The sequence below is a fragment of the Cygnus atratus genome, chromosome Z, assembly GCF_013377495.2.
Source record: "Cygnus atratus isolate AKBS03 ecotype Queensland, Australia chromosome Z, CAtr_DNAZoo_HiC_assembly, whole genome shotgun sequence".
In the NCBI taxonomy this organism is placed as follows: domain Eukaryota; kingdom Metazoa; phylum Chordata; class Aves; order Anseriformes; family Anatidae; genus Cygnus; species Cygnus atratus.
Genome location: NC_066396.1, coordinates 71,496,480 through 71,521,720, shown reverse-complemented (window position 1 = coordinate 71,521,720; position 25,241 = coordinate 71,496,480). Strand labels below are relative to the sequence as shown.

Sequence of the window (25,241 nt, the reverse complement as noted above, 5' to 3'; positions counted from 1 at the left end):
GGGCAGCCTTTCTGACTCCCCAGGTGCCTTCGGAAAAGCCAAGGGTGTTCCTTATGGGGTGCAAACACTGCTGTGAACTCACCTGAGGATGATGTGCTAGGAGTATGTCCACTGGTCAGCCCAGAAGCCAACAGACTCAATTAGCCCCACGTGCAAGGAAAGCGAGCGTAACTCAACACCTTGTTTTACTCTTCCTGCCATCCTCGCTTTCAGCCCTGTTTCTTTTACTGACAATATCATTTTTGGGGTGGGTGAAGACACTTAAATATGTCAGACACTTAAATATGGGTAAATCAAGCCAGAATAGTGAAATAGTTTAAATTCCAAAAGCTTGTCACAAGATTAATTCTGACTTCAATGGGAGCAAAAATCAAACTGTGATGTTTAAATGCCTTTCAAATAGAAACAGATGTGAGCTTAAGCACTTACTGCACATTAAGTAATTGTTTGCTGAGTCTTTTAAATTATATATATATATATAAATAGATGCTATTCAAAATTTCTTCAATAATGAAACGATAGAATGAAACAAACAAAAAAAACAAATGCATGAACTTGATGAGGCTGGTATCCCAATCAAATTCTAACTCTTCCAGTTTCAACAAGAATTTGCATTCTTCTTGTATCTGTGAAATATTACGTATCTGGGCTAGCTGTTCTCATCCCAGAGATAGCTACATTGTCAGGGCACATGAAATGACCAGTAGGCACAAGCTTTTTTTTGAATAATGTTGAATACTCATTCAAAAAATAGTGAATTTCTCCCACAGCTGACCTAGTCATTTATACATACTGTAAAATCAGTATCATCTGCAGCCTGTATCTGCTGTTGTCCATCTAGGCACATTACAAAGGGAAACATGGCACATTCCTCCTCAGTGACCTCTTTATGCACTGGGGAATGAGATTTAAGTAAAAAAAAATAAAAATAAAAATTCAGAACAGTCTGGAGAAGTTTAGTCTTTACTAATGTTGGTTAACCCCCCACCTCTTAGCAAATCAGAAGCCAATGAAGAAAAACTGAGGAAAGGCCAAGTTATAAGTAGGTTACCCACTAGATGGGAACTATGGTAATACTACTCAGTGTCTGGCAATATACTAAGTGTTCTGATAATGGAGGGACCTATACCACTAGGTTTATATAGGATAACATGCAACTGGAGTGTGAATAATCACTTTATGTCTCAGAGAGGAAGAAAATGTTCTCAAAAATCAAATATGGACAAAACACATGTATGTGTGTGCAGAGGAACCAGACCAGGGAAATACTTTGTATTCTGCCTTCTTAAAGCCTTAACATTGAATTTTAGTAGTACATCGACCTCACTCTATGTTTTTCCACCTAGAGGGTATTTTCAATCTAAGTTCCTACTTGGTTTGGTTTCTGTTTTATTTTGGGGGTATGTTGTAAGGAGCAGTTCTGGGTTAATGCATTGAATCTTCTGTAGGTGATACCCTTTTGTCCACAAGGCACTAGATCTTGGGTGTGAAGGACTTCCTCTGTGAAATCTGCACCAACTGAAGTGGAAAAGGTCTCCCAAAGGAAATTAAACTGAAGTAGGATGAACCCACACCCCCTTTCTAAAACGATGCTGAACATTTGCTTTTCCATACTTGTGTAAAAGTCATTCTGGGTGTTAGCATCTTGGCAGAACTACAGGACTTTCAAATGGTGCATTGTCATGGGTTATATTTAGTCAACTGGTAAATATGATTGCCCTTTATTTGCAATTACACTAACTCATCTGAGTGCTGCCTCTGCATTTATTTCATTAATTCTACTCTTTTTTTTGTGTGGTTTTCTTTGTATTTTTTCTTCAAGTTTTGCTTCAGCTTCTGAGTTTTGAGCCCCCCGAGTGATGTGGCATTTTGATTCCACTGAAGTCATACAAACTCTGGTTACGATTTATTATCGTAACAAGTTTTCAGCCTGTTTCCAATTGTCACACACACACACACAAAAAAAAGCACACAAAATAATGGGGTAGTTGGTTGGATGGTGGCTGGTGTTGGTCTGTATTGGATTCAACTGGTTGCTTCGTCAGGGCTTACTTCGTATTTTTATTGCTGGGTGCTGAGACACTTTGCAGCCAGCAGCTTCCACACAGGTTGAGAAGTAACTGGAAAGATGAGAGGGGCCTGAGAAACCAGCAAATCTGCGCTGAGGGAAGGGGGTGACACTTTCCACCTACGCTACCTCGGAGGAGGACGCTCTGCTCACAGTCTCCCGCCAGCTGGAGGATGCCACCGCTGTTCCTGTTTTGCTGACGGTGGCCAGCAGCCGTCCTCTGCTCCCCCAGCAGCTCCCGATAACTGTTTTGATGTATTGCTGGATGGACGGGGCTTGCGCTGCCCTGCAGCCCTGCTGATATAAAAATGCCTTTAAGATCCTGCCTTTCCCATCCTAATCTACAAAGGAAACAGGAAAAAGGAACTTAAACTCCCTGTACTCAGACAGCAATGAGACTGTTCCAGCCTGCTTCGCCGTGCCGGTTTCTTGCCCATGACTTGTAAACACACTGCGGCGTAGCATGCTGGAGGAGAGTCACCGGTAAACTCCTGCCCCAGGAAAAGAATACTCCATGAGTGGCTGCAAGAACTGTATGGATATATCTTGGAAAGCATGGACCCTTTAGCACATCTGGTTCTCTATGGATTCAGCCTGATGATTTCAGGTAAGCTTTTGCTTTACTGTCTGTAGTCGACCTGTCACACTGTTCTTGCTTCCAACGCGCAGGCAAAGCACAAATCCCCACTCCTCATTCTAGGAGTTATCTTTATCGATTTAAGTACTTGTGTTTGCTTCAGTGAGACCACTTACCCTGGTGAAGCTCTCTCACAGCAAGTGAGGGGAGGAGGACAGAGTGCAAGCTCCCAGGGAGAGTGCTCCTATGGTCAGAAGCTGCTGCTACCTCTTTCTAAGTGCTGAACACTGCAACAGGTTTTCTCTGCTGTCTGAGGGTATTAACTTTTTCATAAAGCTCATTATATTGAAATCATCAGCGTCTTTCCCCCAGATTATCTGCTGTAGACACAGACTAAATGTTGACTCCTTCTGTGCCTCACTTTGTGAACTGGCGGTGCAGCAGGAAGTGTTGACGTTTCCAGGTATTCCCGTACCAGATTTTAGACAAGTATTATTCCAGTACAAGTTTCTAGACTTCATTCTGCAGCTGGAATCCGCATGAAAGTCAGTGGACAAAAGGGGCGGAAGAATGCACATTGTATAAGGCCAATTAATAACACTTCAAGCACAGCTGAAGAATGGTTCGGTATTATCAGCAAATGCGATTACTTTAGCAAGTCAGCGTTAGTCGTAAGAGACATCTGCAGAAAGGTATAAAGCAGAAATATACTAATGCAAATCTGGTTTATAGCATTCAGAACAGGCAAGTTGGAGATCATCGCTGAAGCTATCACAAGCACAGTCCTGAGGAAGCCTTGCTCTCTTCCCATGGGACTCTCGGTTGCTCAGCATTTAAATATTGCTATCACCTCCCATATTTTGCTTTTCTGGACAGTTTATTCAGGAAAACATACCAAGCATAATCTGTAAAACAGAAATGCATCTCACACAGTAACCTTAGACTCACTCCAAAATGTCACTGAGACACACATAGGTTCTTTCAGTCCATCTCTCAGCAAAAACACAAGACGCTGTAAAACAGCAGATTGTGTTGCAGTGAAAACCAGAAAGAAGCACGAGAAGGCAGAAGTCCTCCCTGCAGGGTAACTCACTTTACAGACCTTCACAATTAGAAGCATGTTAATAGCTAAGTGAACTAATGAGTTTGAGATGTTTCTCATTTTTTAATTATTTTGGCACTTAGAAAAAGCAAGAGATTAACACAGGCAAAAAAAAAAAAAAAAAAGTGTGTTTACAATCTGTTGAATGTGTGTTTGTAAGTATTCTTATCTAGCCAGCGCTGTAATAGGCTGTACATTGTTTACCAGTTCCTCTTCTGTGGCTTAAGTTCCATGATTGCTTAGCTGCATACTGATCCAACCTACGTGGCCCTCAGATCACCTACAGCTCGTCACTTTAAGGCAATTTCTAGTGTTCTAGGCATTATGGACGGAGAAGAAAAGACAGACCAATTACTCCAGCTCTTTCTCCTCACCCCTTCTGTTGCTCTACGTGGTGGCACACACCTCGATGCCACGGAGGGCAGGCAGTGCTCATGAAGTTGCAGGCATGGCAGAAACGAGCAGCCGGCTGCGCAGACGAGCAGCGCGGGTGGACAGTGCCGGCAGGGGGTTGCTGACGGGCCGCTCGTCACAACCCTTTCCACAGGGGCTGGCCGGTTAGGTGTGTATCGCAGTCACACCCATCTCAATAGATCTGTCAGCTTTCCCGCTTTTGTTTGGGAATGATATCATGTTTCCTGGGGCGAGCGGTGGAAGACAATGCGAGCCCGCTTTCCTCCATATACTGCAGGCGGAGCTCAGGAAAGCGGCGCTGACATTGCCCCGCAGCGGGGGCTCTGCGCCCGCTGCCACTTCATCTTCTCCTTGCTGCCACGGGCTGCTGTAAGCAGGTTCCAAGCCCACCCCAAGCCTCTTCCACCATCAGCTTGCCCCCAGCTACAAGGAACGGCCTTTGATTTAACTCCTTTTTTTGATAAGGGTACTCCATTCGCAGCCGGAGCTCAAGGTCTGGTGTTTGGTACCCCAATACACCCCCCTGTCACGGTGCCCAGAGAGTCACTGGTTGCCACGGCCAGCCTCCAGTTTTACTGACAAGGGGCTGAATTTAATTCCAGAGGGATTCTTGAAACCAAACTGCGCCTCCCCACCTGTTTGTCTTTCGGTTGGTTCTGCTCCAGTCAATGCTTTGTAGAATCAAAGTGATCCTGGCGCACAACCTGCAGTGGGGATTTGAGCCCCAGGGCCATGCCGTGGTACAGCCCCTGCTGAGCGCGGACCAGGAAAGTGCTCCAGACTCACCTACTACACAACAAGTAGCCCAGTGTCACAACTTGCCTCTTGCAAGAAGCAAGCTTCCTCAGGTGGTCTGGAATTCTGCTTGCAGCTTCTCACGGGGGGTAATTCTCAGAAATGATGGTGCATGAGCCCTGTCTAGGCAAGTCGGCCACCCTGAGTAAGAGATCGGTGGAAGCTGGTGACAATTAAACCCAGTTTCAAGCAGTTTTTGTTGAGTGCTTCTGTCAGGAAACAAATACATTGTCAGATGTCTCCATTCTCAAAGATGGAACCTTGAGCTACCAGTAACATCAGATCCAGTGGGTTTCTAAAATCACAGGATTTCTTATTTTGGTGGGTGATTTTGCTTCTGGATCCATATATGGTAAAAGACTCAAATGGTTACATTAGCCTTTAAAGAAAGGATAACAGTGGAACTAACAGTGTAGTGCAATTTAGTGCTATATCCCTGGAGATGGCTGAGCTTTCCTTGGGATCAGTAGGTGTTATCACGAAAAATATACGTATACCTATAAATATTATTATTACATGACTCCTTTACATATTCAGAAAGTTAAGCAGCATTTAATATACACTAACAAATGCACACAAGCACAATTGTGATGCTGTATGCTCTTCAAAATGACAAAGAAATTGCATTTTCTAGTTATAGACTGGAAAGTTCTAACAATCCTGTCTCAAGATTTGTTTTTCCTTTATGAAGCCTGACTTAACCTATTGAAAACCGACACTTTTTCTGGTGCGCTTTCTCACACACATGCCCGTGGCAGTGTGCATGACTGTCATTCTTCCCATAACTAAAGGAGAGACTAGGACTGCATGAGCATCTTCAGACAGGCTGTCATCTGTCTGCAGTGGCACCTAAACTTTGACCACAGCCTCTCTTGTGGCTGAGGTGCTGGCTTTTTGAGCCTCTTGACAGCTCAGGCAGTGGATACAAACCATGCCTGAGCTTTCCATCTCAGTTATTTTGAAACTATTCTGACTAGACATTAGACTGACACTGAACATTTCAGACACCTACAATTCAGACATCTTCAAGGCCAGGCTGGATGGGGTTTTGGGCAACCTGATCTGGTGGGAGGTGTCCCTGCCCATGGCAGGGGGTTTTGAACTGGATGGTCTTGGAGGTCCCTTCCAACCCAAACCATTCTGTGACCCTAAGGCTCTATGATCAAACAACTACTAATGTGAATTGCAGAAAAAAATTAAAAAGGGTTCTCACTCCTGAAGAGTATTTGATTTGCGAGATCCAGCAGTTGCATCTGCCGGCCACATTTATATAATTTTCCCAGAGGAATCAGTGTCCTGTTGGGTTTTTCATGAGCCTCAAATTTAGATAAAATTTAGATTCTTGTTGAGATACAGCCTTCACTGAACCCAGGACTGATGGCCTGCCACAGGAATCACTGGTTGAACCTCGGTGACCTGCTGACTCCTGTTACCTCTGCACAGGTCTGGTAAGACAACCATGACTACAAAATGGATATATCTACATTGTGGGAGAAAGGAAAGCTGTTCTTTCTTAGCTACACTGCTGACTATATGTTTGCAAAGAAAAATATTCCAGCTGTGACCTAATTCACTGCTCCTGACTCTGCAGCTAGGAGCCAAAACCAACAGCTTCAGCCTGTGCAGGCAGCTCTGTGCACCTACCCTACATGGAATTACAAAAGTGGGCCAACTGTCTTCAGTTATTTCTTCTTAGCTTTATAGATTGCTTTTGGTGTGTGCCTGGTTCAGCCCCAGCAAGAGGCAGGGTGGCTCTCAGCAAGCCTCTGTGCCCAAAGGCCATTCCAGCAGCTGGGAACAGTCAGGGGTGTAGAGGCATTGCATCAGACCCAAAGGAATTAAATCTAAAAGGGAGAAATGAAATCATGCTACATTCACAAGTGTTAACATATGCTGTTGGTTTAGATACAGATTATGTACATACATATTCGATTGTCTGGATATTTAGTCATGATTAAGTTGGTTGGATGGATTACTTTTTTGCTGAAATTTCACTTTAAGAGGGAAAAAGATGAAGCTGAAACATTTTACTGAGATGGTCTGATCCCCACGTAAATTTACTTGAAAGGCTTTAGGTGAAGAAAAGGGATCACACAAGTCAGCAAGACTGACTGCAGCTGAGCAGCAGACTTTAGGACAGGGGAGAGGTGGAGCTGATCCTTCATGTGCCACCTGTGTGGGAGACCTGCTCTGTATCGGTCGGGTAGACTTCAGGCTGCTTGGCCCAGACCTGTCTCTTAAACACACAGATTTCCACAGCAGTCATTGCGGCATGGAGGATGTTGTGTGGGCACAGAACAAACACATGAAAAATGGATGCTTCTACCAATTCTCTGGGATGGACATACAGGTCCAGTGCCAGCTCCCACTGTGACACAGGGAATAATATGTGACATGGAGGGGCATGTACCTTGTGTTGTTGAGCTCACTGGGGAGGATGCTGAGTCCTTTTCCAGTGCTGGGTTGTCCATCCCAGAAGATTTGCTTCTGGAAGTCCTTCATGTTATATTTGTGGAAGATGCACTTGGGACCCAAGGGATGAAAACGCAATGTGTTAAAAGAAACTGCAGTGGAGGAGTGTTCTCTGAAGATATTATCTACCTTATGCTAACTGGGAAGATCATAGTAAGAATGCTGTTCCACTGCAAGTTCAGTGGAGACTCACAGCAATGAACCAGATTTGATAATTCCTACCGCTCCCTCACGAGGGGAGCGGAGGGGCAGGCGCTGAGCTCTGCTCTCTGGGGACACCGACAGGACGCGAGGGAACGGCATGGAGCTGGGACAGGGGAGGGTCAGGCTGAGGGTTAGGGAAAGCTTCTGCACCCAGAGGGTTGTCGGGCACTGGGACAGGCTCCCCAGGGCACTGGTCACAGCACTGAGTGTGACGGAGTTCAAGAAGTGTTTGGACAATGCTCTCAGACTTAGGGCATAGTTTTGGGGTTGTCCAGTGTGGAGCCAGGAGCGGTACTCAATGATCCTTGTGGGTCCCTTCCAGTTCAGGATATTCTACAATGCTCAACAATGTTCTATGTTTCTAACACCCAAACAAAGAACATGCACTAAGAACATTAGTAAAGGGTCATATCAAAATGAAGTAACAAATCCCATCAAAATTCATTTTCTAAGTCATCACTAGGAAACGCAAACACTTTTATAACACAGGGATTCTGGGTCACTGCTAAGTTCTGAAGCGATTTCTGAAAGACAGGTTCACAAATCTGAAATTTCACTATTCAGGGGTAATGTACTTAAACTTTCTGCTTGAAGGTCAGTTTTTTTGCTTATCTGGTGCTTATCTACTTTCTGCATTGTGTCAACTTGACTAATGTGGTGGCTTGCTTAATCTCCCTTTTGAAGTCTAACAAGTTTCTCAAGACAATGCAGTTCCATCTGCACTTCTGACAGGGCTGATGATTTTATCTTGTATTATTTGCTGGTTGTCCATCCTAGGCCTGCCACTGCTCAGGGACAGTCATAAAGTGTACTCATAAATAGAAAAAAAAACCTACTCAGAGAAGTCAGTAAGCAGCAACATGAGGATACACAACTAGACAGGCAAGAACCATGTCCATCCAGCAGCCAAAGCCCATGGACACTTCCAGACTCTATTAACCTTACACGTGCTACCTGTTCTGATACACCCTATGAAGACAAAATTATTGCATATGTTATTTTGTACACTTCAGCTTAGCACATGCACCCAAAAACTATGCCTACATGGTATACACATCAGCTTCATAAAGCAACTGACAAGGACCATCCTTGATATGGACAAACTTAGTCTTGCCTGCAAGTACTTCCCTGATCGTAGTACCCATATTTGGCTGGCTGCAAATCCCGCTGGATATAGCCTGTTCTACCCAAGCCATCCCACATTCTTCATCCTTTTTCAGCATTACCTAGCACATTGTCAGCTGCTTACTCAAGCAATTTCTGCTGATAGTTTGTTTTCTGCTTTACTTGCAGAAAACGAAACCATGCAGAAGGAGAAGTCATGAGAAAGCTTTTTTCTTCTTACTTTTGGATTACTCCACACAGAAATATTTAGGCACCCTCAATTGGAAAACAGCAAACAAGTTGCACCAGTATTTCTTTTTTAGCCTTTTCATCTTAAAATATTGCTTTGATAAGTTGTAAAACAACTGGAATGTAGAGAAAACAGTTTTGCTTTCTTCTGAAAGTAGACAGTTGCATTTCCTTCAGCTGCTCCAGATGTACCCAAGGGCCCTTAAGAAAGTATTAGACCTGGTAGCTTTGGCAGACTGTGACATTTTTCATATTTGTGCTCAGGTTTTCCCACTACTACTAAGTAGCAAAATGATGTCCTGTCACTAATTTTTGCCTCTTTTTAGTTTCACAATGCCTTCCCTCCCAAAACAATGCCCTGTTTCTAAGGACAAGACACATTGATTGAGGTACAAGCTGTCCCACAGCTGCCCGGTAGCATCCATGAGATACAAGTAGTAAGAGTCTTTTCTTGGACATCTGGTACAACAGAAATGGCAAACCTGACTATTTGCTCTTTTATGAGCTGTTTTTCAGAAACATTTCTGCATTTTATTTTTTTTTTTATCCTGCTGCTGCTGCTATGTGCTGGAGTGCCTTAATCTGTTTGGGGTAACAATAATCTCTGCAGTGTCTTCCTCTTGAGGACTGCGCTCTCAGAGGAGAATTTGACTCACTGTTAGAAGTCATCCAAGCTGCTGTTGTCTTTGCATCCCAGACGAAGCTTCCAGGACACCAAGAGAAAATTGAGTCCATAAAATGAATATGTGATTTCAAAGGCTCCCCAGATCACTTACTTTTTTGGAGAATGAACGAAAAAAATAACCAAGATTTATACAAGAAATATTGAGTGCACACCCAAAAAAAAAAAAAGAGGAAATAATGATTGCCAAATTCTGGTGCAATGTATATTCTATTCTCCACATGAAAAACATTCCCAAACAGCTAATTTTTGGGGCCAGTTTCTGACTAATTTTAATATTAAATAAGGAATACTCATTTCTTCTTTCTTAGGAGCAATGGATCAGGTCTCTCTGTTGTTAATTTCTTCATATTTCAGCTACATTATTTCAATCTTCCAAATTGATGAATTTGTTAATAAATAGATTTCAATGCAATTTATTCAGTAGTTTACTAAGAGTTAATCAAGCACTATACTTTTTCAGTAAATATTGCTTATGTTTTCACTATTTGTATTCCTAAATAGCTTAGTTATATTATTCTGGTTCATTGGGTGGTTTTATACAGTAAAATAGAATCAAGGAGTGTACAGCTGAACAGGAAAGTACAAAACAAGATACAAGGAGAAATCTGAGGTACAGATGATTTAGCAAGTAAGGTTTGCTCTAAATCAAAACCACATACTTTCAAGCACTTGGTGGTGTGGGTTTTTTTTAGGAAACATGAAAGAGAGGGGGGTTGGTGACTTGACAGTCTGTGATACACATTTTCACCAGTCTCAAAATAATTATTGAGCCCTGCACTTAGTATTAGAACAGAAATACGAAACTGATTGCTTTGCTCTCAACATAACACCAAACATACACTAAGCACAGATTCTAGTATAGTACCTATACGATTTATACTCACATTTTCAGGTACTTGTTAACAGAAATAATTTGCGTTCCAAGCAATAACAGTAATAAAAACAAGTAAGCAGTTCAAATTTACATCACCCTTCTTTCCTCTCACTATACCTGGTGAAAAAAGAGCTGGAATTTACTGGGTAAAAACCTTTCTCCTTTCTGCTTTCTCCTCACCTCCTCTCTTAATTAATTAATTGATGTCTCCACCCACCTCCTACAACAGCTCTTCTTTTTTCTTTATTACGCTCCAGATGCAAAGGGAAGGACTTTCATCTTACAGCCACCTCAAGCAATTAGTAACAAAGCGCTACAAAGGAAAATAAATACATCATTAGATCTTCAATAGCTGTAGAGCTGTGAATTATTTTTTCCTCCCACTACTACCCTGTATAAATAGCTAAAACATTTACTCAGAACTTTGCATTCTCAGTGAACTCTGCAAATTTGGACTGATGGTTAAATATATGTTTTGGGGGCAGTGGGTTATGGTTATTGTTCACCTTGATGAAGCTGACTGCTGTGGCTAACTGCTGGGGTGGAGGTGCGTTAGCCAGTACTGACGGTTTTCCGGTTAACAGGGAACTTTTCAAAGGCCTCGTGTTAGGTAGAAATTGTAATGAGTATTTCCATGATTTCCCAGGAACCAGACAAGTGTTAAGTATAAATCAAGAAATATTTGAGCAGCGACTTTCTGAGATGAAAGAACAAATCATAACACTTTTCTATTCTCATAGCATTTGCTCTATGTATTCATCTATGGCATTAAGTTATCTCTTCTTGAGATTGCCTTGTTGTTTTGTTCCCAAACTAGTGTCTAGCACCAGTTCTGGTCTAGGGAAGTGATGTTTCAAACTTCATTAGAGAATGTCATGCTCTTTGAGCAGACCTGTGTCTGGGATATGTTCCAGGGAATTTCCCAGAGATGTTTCAGAGAAGCTTCTGCTGAGTTTTACTGGTGCAACAAAGCACTGAAAACATGTTGATTGTGTGCCTGTTCGAATGGCATTTTGATGGGGAATGGGACTGCATAGAGGTTGCAGAGAAAGCATGATATACACTTATCCTCTGTTTGGTGTGATTTCCCCAGAGGACTATGTACCAGAGAAGCTGTGAAAGACCAAGGAAAAAGTCTTGCTGGTGCTGCCCAGGTCAGTACAGCCCAGTATTAATAAGAGAGAGCACAGTCTTGTAGTTAAGGCGGGGGCAAAGGTCTCCCTGCATATGTTTTGCCACTTGGGTTCCAGTGGGTGCACTATTATTTAAACTTACTGCTCTGAAGGATGCCATTTTCTCTGTGCCAGGAGAGCACAAAGCCCTGTACAACAATGAACATGTGTCATAAATATCAGGCAATTAATCCTCTCTGCATGGCATCTCCCATTTTCAACACCAGCTTAAGTGAGTGTTCTCTCTTCTCTAGATCTATTTGCACACACAGCAAATTGCCTTCCTGATAAGGTCAGTCCTTCAAGGACCAGGGCAGGAGTCAAAGGACTTTTTCAAGGAAACACGGAGTATTGTCACTGATACAGGGACAGGCTGTTTCCTGTCTGTATTTGTTGTACTTTTCTCAGAGAGCCAAATCCTGTTGTCCTTATTTAGTCCTTGCACGCTCCAAGTCTTCATTAATACCAAGGGCAGGATCTGTCTACTTTTTGCAGCCCTAGGTAACGAAAATTCCTTCTCAGCAAGGATGGCTGGGTCCTTGCTGAGATGCATTACCAGAAAGACATGCTCTAGGAAACCCTAAGCACAAAGCATATGTAGATTTTACACTTTTCTGTTGTTCTTTTTGTTGTTGTTTTTTGTTTGTTTGTTTTTGTTTCTGTTTTTCCGTAATCTGAGCACAGGAACTCCCAGAGGAGTCAAAGATAGCCTTCCTGTCACCTCAGAGGCCTTAGGCTGACTTCAAAAGGCCAGTCCTGATAGACTCTTGAGTTGAACCAGTGAAACGCTTTCACACACTGCAGGGGTCAATCTTTTCAAAATACACCTAAAGTCTACCTTTACTTAGTGCAAAACTTTCACCTGGATGTATTTTAATTTCTGCATGCAATATACTCCAACTGTGAAATCTTAGCTGCCAAATCATGTCTGGTTTGTGAATCATGAATCATGAATGATTCAGTACTTAAGCATAAATATTACTCCCTATTAGACACAGAAAAGTCTTTAAATGCTGCTCTGTAAAGACATGAGACTCCATTGGTGTTACATCAGCATCACACAGGTGTCTGAGTTGCTCTTCAGGGTTTAATATGCCAAAGGACACCTAGTTTTAGACAATCCACTATAACACTACTCATCCAACTGTGGCTAGATTTGGATTCCTCCAGAATAATCACAAGTGAAAATGAGTGATAGGCCTGAGCTAAGGTTGTTCTATACCTTGACTTACACAATTTGTGTCACTCCAAAGAAGCAGGAACTGCGGCAAATGCACCGAATCTGATATGACATTGCTTTGCTCTATCTTGCATAAGGACTCAAGGCAACACGAAAGCTAGTCCTCAAAACTCAGATTTCTCCTACTACTTCTCACCATGTTAAAAGTCTGAGATACAGGGGAAGAAGAGGTGTTATTTTCACCTTTCAGTTTATGTTGGAAGTGAAGGAACAGAGAAATGCTGGGAGCAGAGAAATGGAATCAGAGCCCTGCATGCACAGCAGCTCCTGAGGGACCCCAGCAACTTGGGCCCATCACCCTGTATGGGAAAGGCAGCTGCAGCTCTGTGCTCTGTGGATGCTAGGCAGAAACATCGAAATAGCTCAGATCTAACCTGTAGCACCCTTCCTGATCTCAACTCAGATCATCATAACAAGTCATGCAGTCTGGATGCAGATTTGATTCTGAGCTCTATGGAACTCTGCCAAAAACAGGACCTTGCAATTTATGATTTTAAGCATATCTCTACCTGGCATGTGAGACCATGGGGAAGATCCCTGCTAACATAAATTAAAGCTCTCTGCCTTCAATGTTGGTGACTTTTGAACCACATCTGCCTACAGCTGGTGTGTCAGACCCATAGTAAGAGCACAAATGCTCCTCAGATAAGAAACATACTTAGACAAATGACCTATAAGTGAACGCACAAGTCTGGCTTCACTTCTATCACACAGCTCTTTAACTTCACTGCAAGGATTTACTTTTGTAACGTGCGGCAGGATGAACTGACTCCGCTGACCCCTACCTTTATGCAGTGTTTACTGTAACGGCGTGCTGCATCCTTTCCAGGAGGTTTCATTTCTCCATTGTGTAGCCGCAAGTTATCTGGGCTGGCACAGCGCGGGGTGGTGGCTGTCACGGGGCTGGGTGTGGTGAGTGTCAGCACGCTGTCGAGATACTTTGGTCCCCAGAGTGGCTGCTGGCACGGCGAGCAGAGAAGGACCTCCTCTCTTGGCCCCAAGCTGGAGGGACACACGCAAAGGCTGCAGCAAGCACCGAGACCTTTTGGCCTCCCTTATCTAAGACTGTACCCGTTCCTTCCAACAAGAGAAACCTTTGGAAGCCGAATGGCACTAAAATGTTGAGTCTCTCTGTATAAATACACAGCATCCTTGTATCCAAAGCAGGAAAATAGATGTGATAAATAAAAGAAATCAATTATTCTTCCTGTTTTAGCTGGAAAAAATGTTACCGTTTCCCTTCTCCTTACCGTGGATTTCAAAGGTGAAGGGACACACCTATTATTTGCAAAGCGTTGATTACAGGGGACTTTTATTCCCTGCTGCCATCCACATTCGAACAACTAAGTCTGGCAGTAAAAAAATATTTTTTCAAAATATTTGAAAAAGTATTCCAAGTGTTCAAAATACTATTAATTCCTAAAGCTGAAAGACACATCCTCCTAATACCAATTCATACATATTAAACCCATGTAAAGTACATAACAGAAACCCTGTTAAGCTGACGACCTGACGATAACCAGTCCTCTCACTGGCAAAGCACCACAATTGAGGCAGTTGTGTACATGTCCAGCTAACCAAGGAGCAATCTGCTTCTGCAGCCCAAGATTTTCCCTGGGCTTCTGCAACAGCTTTAGGAAGTACTTATACAAGCCTGGCAGGTTTATTTCCTCTTCTGAGAAGAACAAAGCTTATCTGTTCTTGACATGTTAAGTAAATCCTAAACTCTTACTAGCTGTAACAGAACAATTAATCAGCAGTCTTTTTATTTTGCCCTAAAGCCATGTAAAACCCAACCAGAGGAAGCCTGCGTGCTTGATGAAACAGTTTCTCTGGTGATTTGATTAGCTGCGAACTCAAAATCTGCAGTAATTTTTTTTCACTTGCTGTTTGTTTTTTTTCTTAGGTAAAGTGGAAGCAGCACTGGACCTCATACTGATCAACTCATTCCCTCTGGTGGGCAACTCAGAGACATCACTCATCTGTATCACTTCCAAGTGGCGCTCCCGTGAGTCCATCACAATTGACCGGGACCACGAGGATGTGACAAACCAGCACCGAGAGCCGCTGGACGTGAGTGAAGACTCAAAGAGAGCCACAGCCAAAATGGTGGTGTGGAAAAGGGAACAGGCCAGCGAGACTATTGGAGCATACTACTGTGAAGGGAAGCTCAAGGATGAGGTGACGAGGATACACACCATGAAGATGCCGCTGGGAGGTAATGCACAGGGATCAGAGCTGAATTTTGCATGTTGCTGCATGCACACCAGCAGTCGTCCCTGGTTAACACAAGTGGGCATGAAAGTGGCTCCAGAGCTGGCAAGGCCGCCTGGAGTCAACAAAAATAGACCGGGCTCAAGTCCATGTTTTTCTTCTGAAGTGCAGAGACAACTGGTTGACACCAGCTGCTAGTCATTTCCTCGTGGAAGTTAGTCAGACATCTATAGGTGCTCTGCCTGCATCTGGCTACTGCCAGGAACATGCAGTCAAGTGGTAAAGGCTCACTGATGCCACGAAATAATGCACATGCAAACCCCTTCCCTGCAATTTTCGCACTCTAGACCCTTGATTTCTAAACACGGTTACACTTCAAATCTTGACAGGTCTGGGATGTAGACAGCCAGACATTGCTGTCCTTTTCCTTGGTAGGAAACCTAAGCCTGGAAAATAACTGCCCACAGTTCGGCACAGCGACACATCAAACACTTCCGATCTGCACAGTCTGTCAGCACAAAAAAAATCCAGCACAACAATGGAAAGGGACTCCAGGGAAGTTTCTCTGATTCTGAGAAGGTTATTCACAAAAATCCACTGCATATTTCACTTTTGATTTGGTGAGGGTTGTAAGGCTATGAAGACTAGAAAAATTAAATTTGGCAGTGAGATAGTGGGGTGCAAAGGTGGGGTTCCCAAAGACCAGCACTCTGTCCTGTATATGGCCGTGTAAGATTTATAGGACAAATTATAAAGCACAGAGATTACCATAAACTACAGAAAAAATCAAGGAATTCTAGCTAGTAGCCCAAAGCAAATCAAGTTTTTAGAACTTCAACTGATTTTAGCACAATTCACTGTATTGCTAACATTTTACACCATAGCAGCTGGGCTGTGAGGACAATCGACATTTTTTGTCTTTGTTTCTAAAGTTTTAATAAGAGGAACTATCATCATTGGTACCTCCCAAAATTATGCAGTCTTAGAAAAAACAAACATCTTAGAAAAAGAGATTTTTCTCTTGTCTGAACTATGGCTGGTGTCCATTTGTTTCTCTTGGTATGGGAATGTTCCAAGAAAGGTGGGCAGGACAAGCACATTTTCATTAGGTTTGTGTCTCTTCTGGCCCAATGTTGTCTTGAAGGGTTTTCTTTCACCAGGAAAGCTCTCATTGTGCACTTCATTTGCAGGGCAGTCAATTCTGTTGTTTCAGAGGAGTCTGCAGCAGGGAGGAGGACATAAGATAACAGTCCATGGAAAGCTCTGGAGGAGGGAATGACGTCTTCATGTTGACCCTCCCTCTGGCAGAATGCCGATGAGCTAAGCACAGCTCTGGCTGCCGTGTACAGCAACCTTCATGTGTGGATGTGTGTCCTCTGAATCGATCAATTTTTTGCAGTCGCTATCTGTGCAGCTAGCAGCAGAGAAATTAATTAAACTTTGAGAGCTTCCTATGTTGTTCTAACAAAAGAACAAAAAGTTGTTCTAACCAGAAATAATGCAGCATTCACGTCAGCTGTAGGTAGGCTTCTATGAATCATTTCTGAGTTCAAGTCTATTCCTCAGATTTTCCTTGCAAAAGCTTGACTAACAAAATTTGAGCTAGAAACTCAGTGTTGAACATGTATAATCTAATCAGGCTAGATGGGTGAGAAAGAGGTATGACAGACATTCTCAAAGCTATTAAGTCCACAGAAAGAGGAAGAAAAGGTCAGTGAAGGACTGTGCAGTTTGGCAAAGCATCTGTAATTGGAAAACATGCCTTTTTGCCCTTTACTGTTGTTGTCTGCATAATTTTTAAAGACTCAGTCTGTTGTCCAACACCGAAAGTTAAGCAAGAGTTGAAACATGCCGTTTCCTACTGCGGACACAAAAGACACAGGAAGGAGAAGCACTTTTGAAAATCCAGCCACTGTTTTACAGCCTCAGGCCAAGAAGCTACTGAAACACTCACTGAGCATCAATCACTTGGGTAGCCCCTCTGACTTCATGGCAGGGGAAACAGCCACCTGCTTTATTATGTACCTGTTGTCAGATGTGAAGATACAGTGCAGATGTTCGCTATATAATAGGAAGAATAACATTCATTTTCCTGTTTTACTCTACACATTTGCCATTCTGAAAGTAAGGAGTCCATTTTCCTGCATATTTTAGTATTTCAGCATTATGGGTACACATGTAATATTCATACATGCAATAATAAGGATCAGACTATGCTTTTCATGTAGATGGGGAGTAACTATTATACTGCATATAGCATACAAACCTAGAACAGAATACTAATAGTTTGTCCTGCATCTAGTCATACACAATTTGTTCAATTTCTCTACACCATAAATATGTTTTTTCACATATATGATTTTGAGTTTCTCCCACAGAAACTCTCCAGAGCAGGCAAAGGGACAATAATGGAAACACTAGTGAGACAACATTACAACACTTATCCTGCAACTCAGTTCATTATGTCTCTATAAGGAATTGGCACACTCAAGATGTGAAATCATGAAATACGACTCACAGTCTAAAAATACTTTGGAACTGAGCCTACAAGGGACCATGGGTTCCTTTCCATTGCAACAATACTGTGAAGAAAAAGTCTTGTGGTTAAGGTAAACAACATACAAAGAAAAGAAAATGGGAACACAAAAGTTTAATACCTTGTTAAAACAATTAGTAATTCTTCACAAAATTTAGTGCAGAAACCACTACAACTAAAACACCTATGATCATTTGTAACTAACTGTTCATTTTTGGGAAAGCTCTTGAATTTTTGTTTCCTAAACATTTCATGGTTTTCACCAGGTATTTGTTATTCACAAATAACTTCTAACTCTGCAGCTGAAAGAAGTTGGGACTGCTCTTAGTTTTTGTTTGCCTGTTTTTAATGAGAACTTATTTCATTATTCTATATGAGAATTCTCTGTTTCTCTAAGACAAGCCGAGATACCAGTGCCTCGGTAACATGGCAGAAGCTCAATAGAGTCCTGCTGTACCATGCATGTGCTACGTAGCATGCAGGAAGAGTCTTGCTGAAATCAATTAGATAGCACTTACCGAGGAAGGTGTGAAAACATGTGCCAGAGGCTCATTTCAGTTAGAAATAAACTTTTAAACATTAACATTCACAAGGAAAGAAAATTCTGGCAGAAAGGCTGGCTTGGATTGACAGAAATGTTTTAATTTTTTCTCAAATTTTCCTTATTATTATTTCACATAACGTTACACAATCATTTTGATTTAAAATTAAAATGCCGTTCTGAAATGGAAGTATTAATATATTCTTTCCACAAATATTGCGAAAATACTACTTTTATTTTCCTTCAGATTTTACAAAATACTATTCTGGAGATATTAACACCATTATAGCTTCATATTAGCTTTGGAGCAGCATCTACCTGACGTTTACTTACAACTCTATTACATGTAAAATATAACAAGACGTTAGTTGATTTTTTTCCCGTTTTCTGATCCTACCCCTCTATATTTATTAGCAGCCAAATTTCAGTCACTGACTCCAGATTTGTTTTCTGTGACCACTGGCAAGAACCAAAGAACCTTGATAGCTTTCTAAAAATGAAACAAAACAAACAAAAAAAAGAGATAAAAGCTAAATGGAATTTTTAATGATTAAATTGCCTGCAGTTTATACTAACTTGTGTAGTTGCTCCTTAAACAAAATATCCCATGAAATAAATCTGACTTTAATAAAAATGGAACCTATACAAGTACAGAGCTAACCAGGACCATGAACAGCTCTGGAGCAACCCCTCCCAGCTGAGGCTCAGGTGAGTCTTTCTGTTGGAGAGGCCCCACGCACCTTCCTGGCAAGGAAGGGCAGCAGCACTGAGCTTTTGCAAGCTGGCAGAAACAAGATGCAGGAGAGGCTGACCTAAGAGGAGCATGCACGGGAGGCACTATGAGGCTAAACAGCCTCAAAAGTAGAACAAGAAAAGGGGCTAGTAAAAATCAGTGCTTCACATCTCTGGGCACTCTACAAAGAAGAGTACAGGGATGTAACAGACTCAGTCAGAAAAAGAGCTGATTATGCAACTTCTAGAAAAATCCAGAATTTCCTTGACACATGACATATCTATCAATAACAATACAGCATAAAATCTCAGGGCTAAAACTATGAGAAAATATGAATTTGTTCTAAAAAAACCTCAGTTTTCCGTAGGAACTTTCCATCTAAAAGAAAGGAAGCATCTTTAATTTCACCTAACTTGTTTCAAAGTAATATATTGCAATCAAAATGAACATTTCACTGGTTACAAAAAATACAGTTTCTTGAGATTCTTCTGCCTCTACCCCAATTGTTCTTTTGACCTTTCTTCCACTGATAATGATATGTAAAAGACAAAAATTCTGTGAAAATCCTTCTATCTACTACTATCTTCTTTTTCTTAAATCAAGAGCTATAAACAAACACATAAAAGTACTTTTTCTTTTTGAGCAGGCAAATGGATTTCTATTTCCCTGGAAACTAAAAAAAAAAATAAAAAATTGAAAGTTTAATTCAATTACCAAAGTTGAATGCAATTCCAGTTGAAAAATCCACTAGAAAATTGAAAAATACCACTGGTCTAGAAAGCTCCTCCCACAAAACCTCTATTTTAATTAAGTCACATTTTCAGATGAGAGTATTTTGGTAAAAACAACACTGGCTCTGAATACAGTTTCTTCTTTTATTCTCAGTGCAGGCTAACACTCTCAGCATTTACAGACAGCATGTTGAACGAACACAAGAATGGGTCACTCTATCTTACTGTCTCTCCCCCAACCCCTGCAGTATCCTGATCTGTCTCAACTGTTCTGCACCAGAAAGCTGAACCAGAAAAGAACTGAGTCACTCAGCCTATTTATTTGTCTGCCAACGACTGCTTGTTCCCTACAATACATTTTCCAGTACTTTATCCAGTCTGTTTGAAAAATGTCTCAAGGGATGAAGAAACTTAGGAAAGCATTTTACAGCCAGGTGGAGCTCCTAGTTAGGAAGTGTTTCCAATTACTCAGCCAAAATCCCTTTTTCTTTTCTTTCTTTTTTTTTTTCTTTTTCTATTTTCATGCTCTAGGTTCTAGCGGTACTCTAATGTTTCAGATTATAGGTGTGTTTGCAAAAGCACAGGGTAAAGACGGCTGATGCTAAATAGTGTGTGCAATAAGGCAATTTAAACTTCAGAAAATGAGTGGGGGTCATGCTGTAAAACCATTCCCAGCTTCCAGCCCAGAGATCAGGTAGAGATAACAACTGCTGCTATTTATCCTAAACTTATGTCCTGTTCTGTTTTTAGCTTCATTCCACCCTGTGGCCTTAACTGTTACAGCAAACAAGGGAGAGCATGTGAATATTTCCTTCATCAGAATGGCAGCAAAAGAGGAAGATGCAGTGATCTACAAAAATGGTAATTAACCTCTCCTCTTCCTACTATCGTTGTCTTAGCCACCTGCCACATTCCTTGAGGCATAACTCCTTATGCATCTAATGTTCCCTAAAGGAATTATTTCCAATATCTAAATAGTGAAATTGATTGATTTATTTCTCTTCCACCAGAATGCCTTTGCTTGGTTCCTTTTTCATTTCTTTCTCTATCCCCTCATATCTTTTTTTTTCTTTTTTCCCTCTGAAGGTTTATTTACTGAATCTCTCTTTGCATTTCTACTGCTTCTCAACTGCATACCATCCCCTCTTCAAATGGCTTTCATAGGCCATTGAGCTTCTGTGATGCTTTTTAGATTAAGAAATTAAGCACTAGTAACCTGCTGTTAGAAAGGCAGAACTGTTAACAAAACCTTATCTTCTCTTCATCCAACTACAAAAATAGTCAGGTTGTAAAATTTATGACACCAGCTTTTCTGTCTAACATAGCACCTAAATCACATGTAACTCAGCGCTCAGCTGCACATTGCTACTGCCCAGCACTTGGAAATACGTGCAGTTTGCTGTGTACCTCCTGTAGAAATGGAGGTCGCTAAAATTCACAGTGCAATCATATTTAATCAGAATGTTAAATGTCAGCAAATTCTAGCTGTGGAGAGCACATGTAACAACATTCTGCTCCATCTTTGTCTACTGACAGTCTAGCTTACAATGAGCTACCAGGAGACAGGGAGTAAGTAGAGCAGGATGATGTCAGTACGTGCCAGCACGCTGCCGAAGACTGCATGCAGTTAGTCAGCTTCAGTCCCACTTATAAACACTCAGAGCTCCTTTCTGCAGGCTGGGAGAAAAAAATCACTTGTCCTTTCAGGGTCCCCAAGGAAATTTTGTGACCGCCCTGTCAGCATTTTCCCATGCAAGTTCCAGCTGATATGTTGGTGCAGGAGTGTTTACATCCTGGTGCTGCCTTAGCTGGGGCTCCAACTGGAAATTTGGCAAAAAGCCTCAAATTAACTGTGGACAGTAGGTCAAGTCCTCCACCTGAGACTGCAGCTGAAATATCATCCCAGAGGATTCCTGATACAGCACCTGGCAGAGAACAGAAAAAGCATGTCCTGATACATTTAACTGTTACTGTCTTTTGCCTCAGTCATTTAAAGTAACGCTTCCCCCTTGCAAACCCTCACAAAGGTTTTCCAGTGAACAAAACTGGTCTGTTAAACAAAATTGTGTTAAGACATTGGCATAACATGGGCCATCACAGAAAATGAGCCACAGAAACTGACCCTTGCTAATGCAATGTTAGCGTAAGGCTTTCTTAATACTTTGCTGTCAACATTGTTTGCAGATTACGACTCAAAAGACATGCAAACAAAAACAGCTCCAGAACTAATCCCTTGCATTCTTTTTCTTTGGCCTTGTTTCCCTGAAGAACTGTTATGTGTTGTCATGGTCTTGTCTTTCTGCTGTTTTGACTGTGACTCTCAACAAAGTTTAATGTTTCTAGGCTGCCTGAAGTTTGACTGCTAGGTAGTATGATCCCAGACAGTGAGGACCTGCTTATCTTTAGCCTGTACATGATTTCAGCATAGTGAAAAAAGGTCTGTGGCTCCTTACCAGGTTCCATTACCACAGTAAATGTAAGGAGATGCAGAACATATGGGCGTTTGGTTTGTGAGAGTATCATCTGGTTCATGGTCACTCAGCATAAAAGACTAAGATGGGAAATAAGAGAAGTAATAAATAACCAGACGCACAAACCCTAAGGAGCAGCAGATAACAGAGACAACACTGAAGGCCAGAGCTCTCCAGCTGCTGAGAGGCCACAGGGGGAACAACATGACACCCTGAGGAGCTTCAACCAGAGATGATAAGAAGGGGAATTATCACAGATCTCAAGGGAGAAGGGGCAAACTTATGATGAGATGATCAAGGGGAACTGGGAATGAGTGAAATAACTGCATGTTTAGGGACAGAGCCGATGGGGGGAAAGGGAGGGATCAAAGCGAAATGGAAAGGAACAAGCATTGGAGAAAGGTGCAGAGAGCAGGTAAAAGGGGTCACTTGCACCAGTGTATGCTGCGAGTCAGGACACTCGCCTCGCACAGCCCTGCTCTACAGTTAGTCCGATCTTATTAAACTGTAGTCTTAATTATTCTTCAACATGAGTGTGCACATGTCTAACATGTCTGTGCATGTCTATATTCTGCTGGTGACCTTCAGGTCAGATCAGAAGGCAGGTAGCACAACAGGATTGACTCCTCACAACTGGAAACGCATGCCTGGGGTCAAAGGGTCTTGTAAGTGTGGGGCCAGCAGCTGGCAACACCGGGTGTCTATGGCCAGTTACGGCAGGGACCTTTGTGAGCCAGTGTGTGTGAGCACGTACATGTATGTTTTGGCGATAGCTGGCTGGAATGGGCATCAGCGGGCTGCAGCAGCCTTGCTGCAATAGATTGGGGTGGGAGGACTCCCTGGGGTCCTGAAGTGCACTGGATGGAACTTCTATTTGAAGCAACCCATGCAACCCTTGTTCACATGTCATTACTCGGTGATCCAGAGGGATGGGAGAAGACAATGTTTTTGCCTTACTTAGCAAGTATGTATGAACAACTACAGCAAGCCTAGAATAATACAGACAAGCTCCCATGGTGGAAAAAAAAAAAAAAAAGAGAGAGAATCATATTAAGTTTGTGAAGAAAAGATAAAGCTGTACTGTTGTCTTCCTGTAAATCTCTGAGCTACTGAGATTAAATAGGACCTGCCCAGCATTTGCTGTTTGACTCCTTCCAGCCACACTAGGGCTCCTTACAGGGAGTCATCCTGACTTCAAGGAGGGCCAAGGAATAAAAAGCTTTTAACCACAAGACTACTAGCAACATTCTTGTAAAGCAGTGCTTAACTCCAATCTGTTTGCACCATTCATCTGCTTCCTTTTCACTTGTACCTCTCCAACTACCAAGAACTAGCACAGTTAAAGAGCTGCCAGAAAATTCGTAACTCATGGATGTATTCTGCTGCTTAGTTCATCCCAGCTGTCCTTCCTCAGTGACCAACTCAACCTTGCTCTGGCTGTAAATGCTGAATGACTTCTGTCCTCTGTCTCTGTGTGCTCCTTCCCCAGGTTCCTTCATTCACTCCGTGCCCAGGCACGAAGTGCCGGGCGAGCTGGAAGTCTCCTATCCTCATGTTCAACCACAGGATGCAGGGGTTTACTCTGCCAGATACATAGGAGGAAACCTCTTTACTTCTGCTTACACAAGGCTTATTGTAAGACGTAAGTTCCATTAATGTGTGCTAATGATTAATTGTTTAACGTTGTAATGAATCTGACATGAAATCTACACTGTGCCCAAATAAGGCCCAAAATCTTCCTTGGCATGAGCTGCCATCAGATTATGTCATAAGAATTTCTTTCCCAACAATCTTCGATATAAGCTGATCGTGATTTAAGCAGCTGAGAGAGAAAAAAAAAAACCTTCAGATTTAGGTTCAATTCATCTTAGCCATTGCCAAGAGAGACAGCTCTTTTCTCAGCAGCTCAGCTTTTCAAATACCAAGCAATTAGGAACAAAGAAGGCAGCACAGGGTCTCTCATGAATATATGATGTGGATATGAGCAAAAAATACAAATTTTCAAATGTCTCTGTTCTCTGTAGTAAGTTATATCCAAACTCCATCTATTCTAAAATAATCTTTAGCGTACAGCATTGCAATTTCACAAACTACCCCAGTTTGTTTAAAATTGCCACAGTCAGCCATTAAAGCTCAACTCCCAGTGGAAAACTGGACCACTTCACAGTGCAAGTGGATATTTTTTATTAAGCATTCTAGATGTCTGGTAGCCCATGCTGCCATGCCCAATTTCATCAGATATAAAGAAAATTATATTCTATTAACTTGAATAGAAATGTAAAATTGATGTGTGAAAATAAATAGCTGTTAAAGCATTTTACATGATGGAGAAAATGTTTCTGAAACTAAAACATACTTTACTTGCTGACATCCACAGGATATCCAGGAGTTGCACATGAATCAATGTAAAGCCCCACATTTGGATTCTGAAGCTATGGCCAGCTTACTAAATAAAATGGTCCAAAGTCTGTTCTCTGCTCTAGTGCCAAGCTGCACAGCAGATGACTTGCCCATACGCTGCCCATAAATGCTCTCCCATGCCTTGGAACAGGTCAAAAGCCTTGTGCATCCTGCCTATTGGGAAAACTCCTTGGGTGTAGTCTGGGAGAGCTGTAGGGAGCACACTAACAATAAAGAGAAGGAATGATTACATGCCACTGCTCAGACACATGTTCAGGCTTTCTCTGAGTCACTGTTATAGGCATAGATGGATGATTTTAGCAAAGGTTGTTTTGCTGTTTGTTTGTTTGTTTTTCCCTAAGTATGCACATTTAGTAATTTCATTCTGGGAGAAGGAGGAGACAAAGCTCTAAATACCATGTTGACTCATTAAATGTATGCTGAAATCTGAAAAAGCTGTTCCAAGATTTAATTAACTAAATTACTCCAGTTTTAGCGAGCCTATTTCAGTTTCCCGTTTATCAACTCTGTTCTACTTTTACAGTAGAGGAAGTCATGAAGATCACTTTCTGTGATGTACAAAACATTGTTACAAATCAAATACTGAAAACTACAGAGTCCTCTCACCACTAATTTCAAAAGCAACTCAGTGAATTTTG

General features: G+C 41.9%; 1 protein-coding gene across 1 annotated transcript in view; it reads left to right on the top strand.

The window, feature by feature from the left end:
- The first annotated feature begins 2,623 nt into the window (after positions 1-2,623).
- The window catches only part of TEK (TEK receptor tyrosine kinase), a 40,204-nt gene continuing 17,586 nt past the window's right edge, over positions 2,624-25,241 (top strand). The window contains exons 1-4 of the mRNA XM_035563010.1: positions 2,624-2,675; positions 14,863-15,174; positions 20,462-20,572; positions 23,672-23,824. Of these exons, the coding sequence (XP_035418903.1) occupies positions 2,624-2,675; positions 14,863-15,174; positions 20,462-20,572; positions 23,672-23,824 (628 nt within the window). The remainder of the gene's footprint in view (positions 2,676-14,862; positions 15,175-20,461; positions 20,573-23,671; positions 23,825-25,241) is intronic.